The sequence below is a fragment of the Acyrthosiphon pisum genome, chromosome A2 (genome assembly GCF_005508785.2).
Source record: "Acyrthosiphon pisum isolate AL4f chromosome A2, pea_aphid_22Mar2018_4r6ur, whole genome shotgun sequence".
Classification (NCBI taxonomy): Eukaryota; Metazoa; Arthropoda; class Insecta; order Hemiptera; family Aphididae; genus Acyrthosiphon; species Acyrthosiphon pisum.
The window spans coordinates 11,899,580-11,916,908 of record NC_042495.1 but is presented as its reverse complement, the minus strand read 5'-3'; the positions used below and the strand labels follow the sequence as shown (position 1 = coordinate 11,916,908).

Genomic DNA, 17,329 nt, shown 5'->3' with positions numbered 1-17,329 from the left:
CGTGTTAAATGGCTATTAATTAATACTGCAGATAAATATGGCTAACGTCTATTATACGCAGTATAAAATAGTGAACTAGTGAAGTATGTAAGTAGGTAATTACCTACTTATTTAATTTTGATAACATTTGCTAAAATAAGCAATAAAAATATAATATAAATAAGCAATGAAATAACATTTAATCACTAATAATTTCCAATCTATCATTAAGTAAAACCGAAGTAATTTTTCATCAAAGCTAAATAATTTTGTTAGACTTTTATCTTAAATAAACCAATAGTATTTTTTCACCATAGACAAAATCACTGATTTTATAACTTTTAAATTAGTAGCGTACCTAACGTTATTATGAGGCATCTATAGTTTTTCTTTCGTTTAAATATACCTACCATAAAACATGAATTGTTCGTGTTTATACTTATAGTTAGATTATGTGGCATAATAACATTATGCATCTGTTATCATACTTAAAAATGCAAAATTAAAAATATAACATTAATTGTATCAATGGGCGATTCATGGTTAGGTTAGGTTTGGTTTTATTACTAGTGCTGAGGCTTGAGTATTGTCATATTTTGTCTAGAAAGGTCGTAGAACAATAGGTATAAATATGTTACATAACACTAGTGGAAGCTATAATTAAAATTTAAAATTGTATTTGACATATTTTTGCATATTTTGTCATAACTATTAACTGCATATAAATATTAATATACATATTTGAGTAGGTAGGTTTATTATATTCGTGAATATATTTTTAAATTTTTTGATACAGCAAAGTTGTAAGTTAGTGTCTAATAAGTTTGGACAAATGAAAAAAAATAATATAGAAAATATTCGGTATAAAAACAATAATTTCAGTATTGCGTGCACGGATCCAGGCTATACCAGGCCTAGATGATTATACCAGCGTATTAACACTGGGCCACGTATATTACACGTGAGTTCGCAAAGTGAAATTAACTTAAGTTGTCTGTCATAATTTGTCAGAAGATTTCGCCTATCGTACAGCGTAGGTACCTGCGAAATATATTCATCAAGTGTGTTACGATAAGTAGACGACGAATTAATTTTTGAAATTTTTATTTTAGTAACTATATGAAAACACGTGTAATTTTTTTTAAATGTTTATTTTATATATAAATACAATTTATATATTTTTTAAATAATTTTATTCCAAATAATAACGTAAAATACATTTTTTAGAGCATAATATTTTAAGTACATATAGGTGTATATTTTAAGATTTTTAAGTAGGTAGGTACTATAAAAGCCCAAGTAATTTCTCATTACTAACCATATTTATAAATGGTTGCATAAAGAATAAAAAATTACCAATGCCAATAAAATCTTAGTCCAAGGGATAAGTAATAATGATTGACAATTGACTAAGTATGGAGGTAACTAGGCAAGTTTAAAAAATGTTATCACTAATATTATTATTACTATTTCATAACCACTTAATTTAATTGTGTTTTATTAGAATCTAATATTTAAATAAATGTTTTGTAGACTTATTTGTTTCAATAAGAAAATAAAAATGAATATATAATTATTAATATTATTTATATTATTATTAATTATTTATAATAATATATAGTACCTATAATAGATATAATAAGTTAGATAAAAAAGATTGAACATGTAAACTGTAAAGATTGAACCTTTAATAAATTCATAGAACATGGTTTATAACTAATGCTAAACTAAAAATGAATTTGTAAGTAGGTACTCATATCACAATATTATTGGTCGAGCATTGTAAATATACCGATATCTGATAGTAATAAATAATAATTATAGTGATCCGTAAATAGTCGCCTGACAACAACTAATCTTCACAGACTTCAATATAAAATATAATATTAAAAAGTAATAATTATATCTATGACTTCATTTTTGTATAATATTTTTATAATATAGTATGCATAAACGATAATATTAGTGTTAATATTATATTGTGTATTATCGGTACTTATATTAAGTACTTAATACAGTTTCCCTCTCATATTTTAGCCGTTCATTCCGATTCACATTATTTATTTGAAATTGTGCTGTACACATATTTTATTGTAAAAGTTTCCAAAGTTTGCACGTATAGTGGTCTCACATGTATATGTATATTTTTTTTCGTATCGTTAGTCAATGAAATGTATTGTTTGTATGCGTTTAATAATACTGTATCTTGGTAATGGACTGGGATCGTGCCAACTTGGTTTCATAATGTTATTAATTATTATAAACTTAATTTTATTTCAATAGTTAGATATTAAATATAATAAATAGGTGTTATACACCGTTAACACACTTAGCATTGTTTGTTTTAAGCAAAAATAATAATAAAATATGATTTTTAAGTTGTTTGAATGTAACAATCGGCAACTTATTGTATTATAATGTCGTATTTTAATATAGCACATTAAACTATTATACATTTATAACCAATCACATTATATAGCCATTGTATAAAAATCATTTATACAATAATGTAAAGCTAGAACTTCTTAAAGCTGATTTTACGCAACATTTTTATAATATTATGTCATGTTATTATGTCTCAAAACATTTTTGGACCTTGTGTCCAATTTGATATTATGCAAATCATTTATAAGAACAAAATAAAATATTTTACTTTTTTCTTGTTCATACCAGCGTCTAAAATAATCGAAATAAGATTATTATTATTATTTTTTAATTGTGTATTCATTCGCAGGTCTTCCGAATTAGGCCACCGTGCAAGAATTTCTTTTGAGCATGTAACGTCCTTTGGTCGATCCTGAACGGTTATCCACGTAATTTGGTAGAGACATACGTCTGCGCCTTACAGCTGGACTCAAATTATATTGAACCTAAAAATACATCAAAGGCTTAATTTCAAGCAACTGAAATGTGAATGGTTTATCCCGTTTTATCTATTATTTGGTTCTATACGATTAAAGGAATAAACGCATAATAATATGTATTTATATTAATAATCGTTAATTATTATTTTATAATGTTGTAATTGAAAAAAAATGTTTATAGAGATTAAAATATTGAATTTTTTCTTTCCAATAAACAGAATGGTAGGTACCTACTTATTTATTGATCAAACGATTTGTAACACGATTTGTCTGGCAAATAAGTGAAAAAAAAATAATAATCAAACGATATTAACGAACACTATTTCGTTGCTGTTTAGTAGTATTATTATGCCATACAATAACTTATGTGAGGCTTCTGGCTTATATTATAGCTACTGTACGAACGTTCGTATTATCATAAGACAGATGATTATAATAAACAAGTATAATATGAAAATGATTAAGCTTCAATTAATAATTATTTAATTTTGTGTATGTTATCGGCAGTATAATTAGTTCAGGAATTATTATGCATACTTATAAATGCATAATGTATTAATGTTGTGTGATTTTAGGAAATATTCATAGCCCATAGGTAATTACAATTCATTATTCATTCATTTTTAAAATTTTTTTTAATGTTTTAGACGTTATATTTAAAATAAGAAGGTATTTTATTTGAATACATAGTTCGTATAATTACGAAATATTTAATTTACAACAATCTATTATTTGCCTATTGAAATATGTTGATGGGTAATGGCTATTAGAATCATTTAATATTCTAGTTTAGCATATTTTTTGACGGATACATTTTAAAAGTTTTGTCCTATAGCGGCCCATAGGTATTTGTTGATTATTCACCTCCTTATTCACCTCCCACAAAAATTGAAAAACTTTTAGATTTTTTTTTAATACTTTCACTTTTAAAGTACATTACTATATTATAATGTAATTTCTGTGTTCCTCTATTTTACCTAAATCTTACTATAATACTTTGGTGCTCTTCGTCGATAAGCACCAGAGATACTGTATATTGGGGCGCTTGTAAATTGCGCCAACATTGAACCGGTAGTAAAAAAAAATACTTTAGTAGATTGCACCCGGGATTTTTTGGTTTCTAAAACTGGTGTAGTAAATTGCTCCTTGGATTTTTCGGTTTCTAAAATGGGTACTTATAGTAAATTACGCCCGTAGTAACTAAGTGACCTTGAATTCATCAATAACTATAATTAACATAAATACTGTTCAATTATTGGTGAAAATAAATACCTATGTCTCATTAGTAATTATTAGCCAAGTAATGTGATAAACGTGCGGCTCCCATGTAGTGGCTCAAATCAAAAAAAAAGTCATTACTACTAGCTGATAAATAACATATTTTTTTTTTTACTGTAAAATATAAATATAGTTGACAACTAGGCTATTGAGTTTACAATTAACTTATAATAATTGTATTACTAATTACTATTATTTCTATATTATATAATTAACCTGATTTTGTATTATTATTTATTACATAAATTAACTTAACAAAAAAATATATAAAACAACTTATTAATTCCGAATTATTTTTAAAAAAAAAATTAATTTTTCATTTTTGTTGACTAATTTATTTATTTCAAGAAAACCAAAAAATCATTTTGGAGGATAGTGATAGTCACCTCCTTGTGGTGTCCTCTGTATAATGCTAAATGACCATCATAATAATACAATTTTTATTAGGTGCAATTTACTACATAGAAATTTGTACCTGAAAAATATCGGGCGCAATTTACAATTTTTTCACTTCGATGGGCGAAATTTACGTTTGCCCGTATGTTGTTGTACTTAATTGTCCGGCATATTTTTACCTATCTCTGATGTTTGGGTCACTGGCCTAAATAATAATGTGGTAGACATCAATGAGAAGGGGGTGTAATTATAATTATGATTATTATTTTTTAGATATTATTGCGTGACACTAACATACTATTAAGCTTCATCACATTACTAAACCTATCTATGTATAATATCCAATAGATACTAATGTACTATAGCCTTTATATAATAGTCTACCATAAATAATCGTTAGGTCAATTGAAATCAATATTTGTACTGCTTATTGCGTATACGTGATGTAGGGTAATTAAGCATACTAGCTTAAAATAATAAAAAAAGGTCATTAGAATTTATATCGGAAACGAAATTAGTTTTAAACATTTACAATAAAACCGTAAATCTGAACTTATTTATTTATTTACCTTTGCCTGAGCTAAGAGTTCCTTAAACACCTGTACTATGTTTCTATTTTCTTTGGCTGAGCATTCCATGTAGCCACATTCCCAGTCGTATTTAGATATCGCTTCGGTGATTTCCACAGGTAAAAATCGTTCAGTGAGTTCACACTTGTTGCCTACAATGACTATTGGAATTTTTGGTCCTCTCCTTTCAATTATCTAATGAAAATTATCAATGCAATTAATAAAAAACCTACCAAATCGTGTTATATTTTAAAAAAGCTGTTTTCAAATGTACTTGTTCTTTAAAGTGCTTAACTTGATCCCATGTGTCTTCCCTGTCCACACAGAAGACTAAAAGAAATGCATCAGCAGTTGATATAGATAACTCTCGCATAGCTGGAAACTGATAAGCTCCTGATGTGTCCAAAATGTCTAATGTCAATCGTGCTCCATCTGGTAATTCATAATCCCCTGTAAAACATTATAATAGCATTTATTGTTATTATGTGAAGTACCTATAAAATAAATCAACAAAAGTTATTATTCGCATTATTATGTACACCTTACAAGTACCAATATTAGCCTGCTAGTATAATATTTTTACCAGCTATTGTTATATATTTATTTTATTGCTTTGTTATATATATAACAAAAATGTACCTAATCTAACTATATAAATGTGAAATTGAAATCTCTGTACAGACTAAACTCTGGAACTACTTATCAGATCTTCTTGATTTTTTTTTTTAAACAAAAGAGTATTTCGCGGAGAAGGTTTATACGAAAGAAAATTTTAGGAAAATCCACTGGTGTATAATTTATTGGTTGCTGTTGGTTAATCGGAGATGTTTGTTGATTTGTATCATTATCTTTTGTAAATATATATATAAATTAATGTTTGTGGGTAGATTGTCCTCTGGGAAGAAGTTAGGCTGATTTCAAAAGGGTTAAATTTGTTTTTTTTATTCATTAGATTTTAGTACGGTTAGCTTAGGATAGGATTTTGTAAGTAAAAAAAACAAACTTGCTATAACTTTGATACTTTAGAGTTAAATCGTACTCTTATGTACAAACAGCACGGGGTCCGCGATTTACCGTAGGTAGATTGCCTACCTGATAATGCACTGCTTCGAATCAGAATTTTTATCCCGGGAAACAGAAAAGTTATGATAAATTTTGAACACCATACACTGAATATTAAATAACCAACTGAACAAAGTTTGAGTCATATAGAGATGGTACATTTAATGGGTTACGAAGTGCACGAGATCAGCTACTATAATATATAAAGTCTTTTCTTCGAACAATTATATAATATAAGATCTTTTCTACGAACAATTACGAATGCTGTGATAAATTATGATGTTCCCAAAAATCTATTCTAAATGGCGTTTATTTTTTTTTTATAGTGTTTATGGACATTTAAAAATGTTAAATTACTCATAAAAAAATAAATTATTAAATATCTAAAATTAATTACATAGAATTTCACTCAGAATTTAAAATATAATATCCATGTACCTACTTATATTATATAAAATATATAATATTAACAAACCATAGTTGCACAAAGACGTTTACAGAATTTTTTCTCGATGCTAAATCCCCCCCCCCCCACCAAACACCTTTATAAATGTTAATTGCAAAGACCGTATAAATAATATTATAATTAAGGTAATTACACAGAAAAAACAAATTCGACAAGGAAAAATAAACAGTAATTTACTAAATTTAAATAAAGCACTATAGGTGGATATCAAAAATGTTCTTTACCGAGATAGCTTAAAAAAAAAAAATAATGAAAAATACATTAACTCAGCGTTCAGTAGGCATGTAGAAGAAATTTGATTCGAATGATTCCAGTTATCGGATCATAATCAAGGTTAATTAATAACAATATTTAATTATATTCTATTTGTAAATACAATATTATACTAACGAAAAAATGACCATAAATTAAGTGTATTCTTGGGTGGGGGGGGGGGGGAGAGGCGTCAGCTCTAAGTACACACCACTAAGAATACATTTTTGCGTGTTTACAGGCATTAGGCAACCTATGTGAAAATAAGGCCCTGCGTGTCACTGATAAATATTACGGCTACCTGCATGCTATATTGTGAGATACTTAAAAGGTGCAGGTAACTTAAAATATAAAATTGTTCTGGAAATAGTGTTAAGCTTCAAATGTAATGTATTCTTTTGCTATGAATAATATCTAATGAATCAAATCTAGAAATTTACAAAGTTATTCTGCGTTAAGTCTTGAATTATGGTTTTTATTTTAAGTAAATTAGCTAAACCTAACGTGAACCAAAATAACGATATTGTAAGCAAACTATGGTTGGGAACCAAAATGTTCTATAGTTATAAGTTATAACCTTAATATGTTGATAGTATATTAATTGTTTCACCTAGTTTCAACTTTTATGCTCTGAATTAAATATAGGTAATATTATATTTTCTGAGAAATAAATTTAGGTTAAAACAAAATATAACGTGTCTGTGATGTTAAAACCAAAATAATATGAAGGAAGGTTCTAATAATGTTTAAATTTATATAATTTATATAAATAATAATAATATATAATTAATTATTTATTTTGTTGATATATGTACAATAATTGATAATATTGTACTATTTTTGTATTATTGTATGGTTCAATAGCTGACACAATGAACATGAAATATGTTGTACTTTTAGATTTAATTTATTTATATTAATTTATTAATTTTATGATATTAATTAAACCTATTTATTTTAACACAATAGTTAAGAACTGAAAGATTCTTTAATTAAGATTATTAAATAAGTTCTTAATAACTCTTTGAATAATGCTCCTAAATGGTGGTTTGTTGTTAATTTATTATATCCATGAATAAAATAATTATCACTGAAATAGTAGTTGCGTAGTTTACTGTTAATATTAAGAGCAGAGACGGAGAAAAAATCCAATTGGTGTTGGGATGCAAAGGAATAAGAACGGACAAATTGAATGTGATTTGTACCAGTTGTAGCCTTGTAGGACGTAGGTACTTATCTACATTCTACAAGTTATAGTTTTTAACCATAATCGGTATTGAGAAAACGGGCTTTGGGAAGAATTATTGAGTCATGAATTTATGATATAACAATTATTATATAGTATATTGAGGATACCATAGTACGTGAACAGTGCAGCACCAGTTTCCTGTAATATTATGTTACATTGTGTATATACAATATCTTTAAGGACATTAAGTGTAAGAATGTAATGCACGCGTTTCATTAATCATTGTAAATTATTAAAATGTATAATATATTAATTATTAAAGGCTAAGTTAGTTTGGTATGGTTTGAATCCATAACTTTCATATTATATGCGAGTTTGGTAAATTGAAGCCAGTAAATTTACATAATCGTTGGTAAACCGACGCGCAGCACAAAATTAAGTGTTACTAAAATACTAAGTATTATAGACGGCGTCATTCGTGGGAATTATTGTTTGGCCGGATGGTTATCTAAAATTAAATTATGTGCCCAGGCAATATAGTGACATATTATAATAAGAGCTTATTTGTGCTTAGATTAGTAGTAAGTTATGTTAGTTTTATATTCCACACGACCACACGTATTTCTATAATAACCAATAGTTACCATATATTGCTCTATATTATAAATAGGTAGGTAAACATTCGAGTCGCTTTGAGCATTGACACAAGACAAGTTGGCTTCGCAGAGCAAATCGTTAAGATAGGTCGGTAGGTAGCATATAGGTACTGATAATTTAATAGATTTAATTTATCACCAAAACTTAGGTTAAATTTCGATTACATCACCGTTTTTTTTTTTAATTAACAAAACATATTTTGTATTAATGTTATTAATGATTGTTTAATTTTTATTTTAAACTCATAAATTATACATAGACTAGAAAATTTAGTTTATCATATTTTTTCTCGGGTATACTATGTGTGTTTGGAGAAATCGGAAAAAATTATGAAAAAATATATATTAAGTGAAAAGAATGAGCCCACTACACAGTTGTGCGTATCAATACTTGTGAAAATTAAATCGTATGTACAACAAAAATGGATTTTTTCCTTTCACTTTTTAACAGGATGTCATCGCGATATTTGTTTTCTCGCTCAGACCCATGTGCAACAAAGATAAAACGCACTCACATAAAATCATTTTTGTACAACTTTTGAGTAATTGTAGAATAAATTCACTTATCTCAAAAGCTATAGAGGATAATATTTTTGAGGGTTTGACATATCGGATTTATATTTAATTATTATTTGAATTTATACTTCACTTTAAAAATAAAAATTTATTTTTGTAAATTAAATAAATATTAAATTGTTTTGAAATAGTATTTAGATAAACTGATTTTTCTACCCATAAAAATATGATTCTCTATAATTTTCATAATCAGTGATTTTACCCTGATAACTTAAATACATAAAAAAATGATTTTGCGTAAATGCATTTTATCTATGTTGTAGACCAGAGAGAAAAAATAAATGCGTGCGCTGACATTCACTTAACTTTTGTTTTATAAATATATTGTTGAGACATATCAATATAGAGGTTGACTTTATATGTCAATTGGGCATCAATCATTTTACCTAACCTATAATCAGCATAGTTTTCAATCAAAAGTGTACGTTACAATATTTACCATGATTTTCCTGGTATATACAATTTTATATCAAGTTTTTAAAAAAAATTCTGTTGACATTTATTTTTGGAACGAAGTTCTTTATTATTTTTTGGAAAGATAGCATATTATTATAGTGCTATTAAAACACTATTTAGGACCTCTGAGAAAGAATACGTCTTCCATGAAAAAAAAGGAGGAACTTCAAAATGTTGTTTTTCAATTTTCCATACAGTTAATGAGAGACGGAGAATATATTTTAACTTCCTAGAACAGGAGAACAATTATCGGTAAGTGATACATTTTTAATTTAATATCAAAAAATAATAATTTACGATGTACAGTGTAAACGCTTTACAATATACTACTATATTAATAGCATTGATTAAATATACAATAATATATTGTAATCAGGGCCCCACATCAAATTTTGGGCCCAATACAAAACTTTAGGCACTTCCAATAAAATACAATATTTTACAAGCGATACGACTTTCCCATATACAATTTCTACTTAATATACTTATTATGATATTATACATTTATATCAAAAAATATTATTCAATATAAAATAAGTATTACTGTTAAAATTTCAAAAATTACAAACTAATTTCAACGGGCCCCTAAAATAGCCAGGCCTCTGTACTCCAGGTCCAAATGCTCATTGCCCTTTTGTGGGGGCCCTGTATGTAATAATATGTTTATTTTATCAAATAATATTTGCTAATGCCTTATGTTAATAGTATATGGATTGTGAATCCCACAATGCAGATGCATATATTCGGGTATTCCAAAATAAACCTCACTATAGGCACGGTAAAAATACTTAATAAGAGCATCTAATTTATACCAAGAGAATTTTCACTTTACACGTCTGACAAAACCAAGAAATTTTAGTGCCTTGCACACGGTACTTCTACATGCTTTGAAAAATGTATTATAGAATTTAATTTCTACGACTAGACAAATGAATAATTTGTGTAACCGAGTTTCCAGTAATAATATCGTAGATAGGTGTATGTTACATAATAAAGGTAACCTTATACATTTCATTTGTCCCTTCAATAACTTCGTTAGTGTTATACTAGCGAACTTCTTTTATTGTTTATAAAATTCAGCTTAGATAGTATTATACGTTATTTTGTGTGTGTTACTTAATTATAAATAATAATTTGTCGTTTATGATAAAAAAAAATCATACAATTAACGAGGGAGCTTCCGGGATTCTGAAAAAAAAAAAATAATAAATCAAAAATAACAAGCTTAAAAATAATGGACGGGACAGTGAACGAATATCAAGATTCTTCTCATATCTCATTTAGCTAAAACTATGACGCAATACGCGCTGCTACCTATTATTTTTAATAACAATATAAACTTGAGAGCGCGACATTAATTTGGGAAAACTATTTTAAGTGGTGTACCTTTACAGCGTACCAACATTTTCACGTTTTACGAATTTAAAACGATTTATAGTTTTCGTTAAAAAATAATAAATGTAATTTGATAATACTCTGATATTTAACAAACAGTTGGAATATTATAATATAATATCGTTACTTTGAATAAATAGAGATTTTTAAGTTAAACACAAACGTCACGAACGATATAATTAATTTGTTCACTGGCCTCTGTGCAATTCCTCGATGGTCTCCTTGTACCGGTCTGGGAACTGGTCGTACAGGAACTGCTTGATGATGGACGTCTTACCCACCCTAGCTGCACCCATCATGACCACCCGTCTCCGAATTTTCATCGTCGTACTGCCGCTGCCACTGCCCCCGCTGCTGCTGTTGCTGCAAGTCGACTCCCCACCCATGGACGACAGCCTGATGCGTTCCTGTTGTTGGCCAGGCATTGCAGTTTTCCTCTCTCTGGAAAAAAAACATCCATACATATAGTACGCTTTTTAGTCGAAAGTGAACGATAACAAATATGGTTCAGCGGTACGTCGCGATGTTCCTATTATAGTTGTAGAGACGTTTTTTTTTATTTTATTCAAGTCTCACCTTTCACGTCTCATAATATAACAGCACCAAAGAGTATTATACGATAACAACAGACTGCGCAAGTTCATTGTATTATATTATTATACATTGCTCTGACTTCACTATATCATACGTAGTCATCCCTCAATATTCGAGCATACGTGTTTTTCGCACACGATGGATTTATTTGTTTAGTTCGGTTAAATGAAAAACATGGCTCGTGCAATTATTGATTTTAAATTGCTTTACTCGGAATATTATCTTTGAGTGTATATATTATATTATAGTCTATGATCTCGGGGATTTCATTCCAAACCGTTTATAAAGTTTTCTAGATTCGTAGGAAAAGTTTTTTGATTATTATTATGTCTTTACTGGAGATATCGGCTACCGCCATCGACAGCGGCTGTAATAAAATAGTCTAAATTATAATGAATAAACGATAAACTTTTACACAACAATTATTTAGGGACCTCCTCTGCCCCTCCTTTAGACGTTTGCTATATGATTATCTGAAACAGTGAGACGCATAATTGATTCATTCCGCAGAAGTCATAGAATAATAGTTTTCAGTCAAAGGTATATTTTTCAAGAAACTGTATATTTATGTCTATATTATATTACTATAATATTTCTTTATGATTTTATTATAGACCGTAAAATAATCATATTACTTGAAAGGTTTTAAGTAAGAAATAATTTAAGACCCAAGTACCTACTATGCTTTTTTTATTCTATATGTAAATATTCTAACAGCAGGTGTATTATACATATACTTATATATTATATATATGTGTGGTTTGGTGCAAGGAAGACCAATTTCAAAAAAGGACATTGTTAGGAAATTTAATTTTAAAATAAGGGAAATTTAAAAAAAACAAATATACAACCATTATCGATTTTACTTTAAAGTTTTGGAATTTCGATGACTACATTTCTTTTCCATTCTTCATTTAATGAAACATATTTTGTATTTTGCGAATTCAGACAATGAACACATTTTATTTTCACATTGGCCTTATTGATGTATAATTAATATGATTAATATCTGTCATTGGCCAAAAATTAAATTATGAAATAAACACTTTTCAATTAAATTGTATTATTAAACCCTAATAATAATATTAAATTGCACAATATAATATTTAATGTTATCAACTTATATATTTATAAGCTTTATTGATTGATTTTGGAATGGCTAATTTCGCAGCTATAGATTTGACGTGACCAATGTCGAGATAGGCCCATTATATGAATATATAATATTATCTATATTTTACTTTTATCAATTAATTTTAAAATGGCCAATACGTATATGTACATGTACACGTATTATTTTGGCCATACAGCGTCAGAGATATTGGCCGTTTTAACACTATTAACATAATCAAATATTTATGAGTTTATGACATAGGTCAAATTATCTCAAATTCGTCCCAGTATGACATTGGGCATTGGCCCTTCTTGAATTTATATATAAGTATTATATTATAAGTATAATATATTTTTATAAAGCAGACATATTTCGATTATTTATTATGTATCGGTTTCAAAAGTATATTTTTTTTTTGCTAATACATAAAACATATTGTAGGACTGATATATTTCAATATTAATTTAAACCAAATCTACACGGTGATTTATTTACTCTGGAACCGGGATGATTGATTTTTGATTTCAGGTATTAACCGTTTATTTAGATTATAAAAAGATACGTACATCACGCAATCAGTGGCGTAGTAACGGGGAGGGGGGGTGTAAGGGGTTCCCCCCCCAAACAAAAAATCTTTTTTATATTGGTATTTTGTTTTGGGAAAATTATCGTCGATGACAATTTTATCATAGGTAGGCCTCGATAACTATTACTGAAATTATAACCAATTATAAAATCGACAAAAACAGCGATAACAACGTTGAGTGGATTTTATTTTATGAATTATTATAACAGTCTAAATATTGTCTAATATAAAACTATTGCAACTATTTATAACTAATACCAATTTGAAACAAAATAAAAATGACGTTTAGTTTAACTATAATAACTTGTAATTTGTATCATAAATATATTTTAACTCCCCCCCCCCCCCCCCCCCAGAAAAAAAATCGTATCTACGCCACTGCACGCAATAAATAAAACTGAAAACTAATAAATTGTAATAAAATAATTTCTGATTTATTATTTTTTAAATTATACAAAAATTAAATTTTATTCAGACAACCCTCGATACATGTTATGCATTAAAACAATATGAGACACAAATACAAAAATCCTCAGATTTAAAAACATTTTTAAAAAATTTAATTTTTTTCTACTACATTGAACTTAGATTAGCTTTTACAATATACTATTTTCGATACTTATATAATATACTAATTCAAACTTTATGCAATAATTTTATGGTGTTTGAGAATAATTAACGATTTTACTAATGTTTATGTTACGAAACAATACCGAGCGATGAGTGGAAGACATTTCGAATTGTCACGTGCTGGCGACTGGTTTGCCCAATATATTTTTACTTAAGATTACAATTTCAGTAAACCTAAATGCATTGTTTTTATTCAATCACCACAAGGTTTTAAAGGGACTGATCATTTAATTCGAATTGTCGAGAGTTTTGAATTATCAAAGGTTTGAAATGTCGAGACTTCGAGAGTCGATTGTACCTATATGCTTCATACATTTTATAATAAATTATTGAATTCAATGTTAAACTGTAAAAATATTGGCTTCATACATTTTATAATAAATTATTGAATTCAATGTTAAACTGTAAAAATATTGTTTTGTATTTGTTTTGTGCACAGATTTTGTTCTTTTACGCATGTATAATAATATGAAGATAAGTGATAACGGCCAACGGGATTTCGAAATCGGTTGAACAAGAGGATACGATGCTCAAAAACGGGACGATCCCTTTTCAAACGGAGCATAATATGGTCATTCTATCCTAAAACCCATACCTATCTATTATAACCTATCATCTTAACTACATTAAGTTTAATTATATTCAGAAACTAATCAATACTGAACTTAATTAAATTTCAATTAATATACACAAAATAAAAAAAAATACCATTTGATATTCAATGTAGATATTATCGTTTTTTGAAAAAAAAAAAGGTGGTTCTTATTTGAAAAGTTAAGTATTTATATTGTCACGGGACACTATATTATATATTAGGTTAAATCGCTAAGTTAAAAAAAAAAGTGGGCAAGTAAGTAACTACTCTGATGTACAAGAGGAGTCAAGTGTACCTCGTCACAGAGTACCTATGTCAGTATAATGGATGTGTTATATTTGAACTCAATGATAAATCATTGAATACGAAAAGCGATTCCAAAAGGACGTGGCTTACTGGCTTGTCACCTTGTCAGCCTATATTACAAAGTACCTATCTTTTATCGTACTTTAAATTGCTGTTATAGTACTTTATTTTACTATTAGAATTACGGTATGAATAGGAAATAGCCTAAAATTAATCTAAATATTTTGAAAATGTCATTGCGCATAGTAAAATGTAATGATGCCTATACGTAAAAAAATAAGGTCCACACGAATATTTTTGAAATACAACAACAATTTTAGTCGTTTATATTATTTGTTTAAACATCAAATGTTGTCAAAATTAGAACTTCAAATGTCTATAAAAAGTAATTGTTACAATATTATGTTTTTTAGATTTTGAGTTTTATATAATTTTTAAGCCTAAGCTATAAAAATAGAAATAGTTTGTACATTTCAACTAAAAAATTAATCACAATTGTTAATGATTTTGATGAATTTGTCAGAATTTAGACTTAAAACGCCCATGGAAAAAAAAGATATCATGGTATTTTTATTATGATTAAATGGCTAATAAAAAAAAAAAACTAAAATCGCGTATAATGAGAAATCGTGATTTTCCACGTGAATATCCAAGTTTGTCGAAATTTAAATTTCAAACGTTCATGGAAAATATTTATGGAACTATACTGAACTTTTTTCTTTTTTTATAGAATTACTATAGTAAGCAATACTTTTATGGAACATTGTATTACGTTTTCAAACTGTAGTGTAAACATTAAAGACTAAGTAAACTTAGGACTTAGGTGTTTAATTTAGATAAATAACAGGACTTTATGATTATGTAAATATTGTAATATAACTAAAGTGGAAATCGGAGACGGTCTGTCAGCATACTATATAGTTCTAAGGATTTAATTACCTCTAAATTAAATATATAGTAAAATATACAAATTTACAATTTATGTTGCTATTATTAATTTATTCTTCTATTATAGTGATAGAATAAATTAATTTTTAATTTTTAAAAAAACAAATCGCATATATGATACAATAATAATTAGAGTAATACTAACTATTGGTAATTTATAAGTCAACGCACACGTATCGTTTTCCGTTAAAAATAGATTCATGTGAATATGTTCGTGGTATAAATAACTTAAAAATAATTTAAATAATTTGAAAATTGTGTATAGTAAATAATAATATATGTTTAGGTTGTAACGAAAAGTTTCAAGTCCCTATAAATAATATTTTTAGAATTACAACAATATAAACTAAAACATTTTAAATTTTCATTTGAATATCCAATCTCGACAAAAGATAAATTTAAAATGGCTATAAACAAGAGTTGTGCATTTATATTTTTGAGATTTTTCGGTTTTCGTAAGAACAATATTTATGAGGAGTCTTGTACCAAATTTAAACTTGAGGTGTTAAAATTAAAATTTTTGTAAATTATTAACTATTTCATAATTTGTAATATAATTTATAATATTTGTAATATTGTATTTTTATATTCATTTTATTAAAGATACAATTCACAATCTGTGTACATAAACAAAACAATACATATTACTTATTAGCAAATATGATAAATATGATAATATTATATTAACATGATGTGATAATCTGAATGAAAAGGACGCATCCATTGACACTGTATAAACCTATAAGGAAACTTATAGTACTTGGTCTATTTATCATCGCTAGAGAGCATATTATATTTTATGAGAATAGATGGTAGGTATAGATAAAAGGATTAATAGTAACTAAGAAATTGTTAAGAAAGAGTGCCATTTGCTGGTCTATTGTGTCGGCCGTCAGGGTTTGGGGAGATGGTAGAAAGGTTGGCTTGATGTGGGAATCGTTTAATGTTGCTTGGGCATATGACCTTTTTGGTGGAGAGTTCGTATTGGAAGTAGTGTTTACATTTGTATCTACCTAATGATTAAAGGTATTGTGGTTTGAGTTTAACTTCTTCAGTAGAAAAAAGGGAAGCTTGGAATTTTTTAAGGCAGGGCAACCCCTTGTAATTGGTTGGGTCGATTCCACTACAAAGCGCGCATTTGGCAGGTAGATCATAAAGTTTATGACAGCAATCAGAGGTCTGGGAATATCCTCAGCGAACACATCTATAGGCGGATGATTACAGTAAGATTTTGAAACTTTTGCACAAACATGGTTCTCGTATCGTTAGCTCCTTAATATTGTCACAGAAAAGACTTGTAGTAATTTACAGTTCAAATGATAGGGAGTGGAGGTTTGATTTGGAAAGAGGGAAGTTCGCTGGATATTGGTATTTTTGGTCAATTTTAACAGTCTCCTCAACTAAAGGGTCCGAGAATA

The 17,329-nt window shown here is 27.7% G+C and overlaps 1 protein-coding gene across 2 annotated transcripts in view; it reads right to left on the bottom strand.

Annotated features, from left to right (window-relative positions):
• Positions 1-1,605: 1,605 nt before the first annotated feature.
• The window catches only part of LOC100158929 (GTP-binding protein Di-Ras1-like), a 56,060-nt gene continuing 40,336 nt past the window's right edge, over positions 1,606-17,329 (bottom strand). For both annotated transcript variants that reach the window (XM_016807052.2, XM_001944531.5), the window contains exons 3-6: positions 11,335-11,579; positions 5,361-5,536; positions 5,087-5,281; positions 1,606-2,849 (exon numbers count right to left, since the gene is read on the bottom strand). In XM_016807052.2, coding sequence (XP_016662541.1) covers positions 2,724-2,849; positions 5,087-5,281; positions 5,361-5,536; positions 11,335-11,579 — 742 coding nt within the window. In that variant the 3' untranslated portion in view covers positions 1,606-2,723. The remainder of the gene's footprint in view (positions 2,850-5,086; positions 5,282-5,360; positions 5,537-11,334; positions 11,580-17,329) is intronic.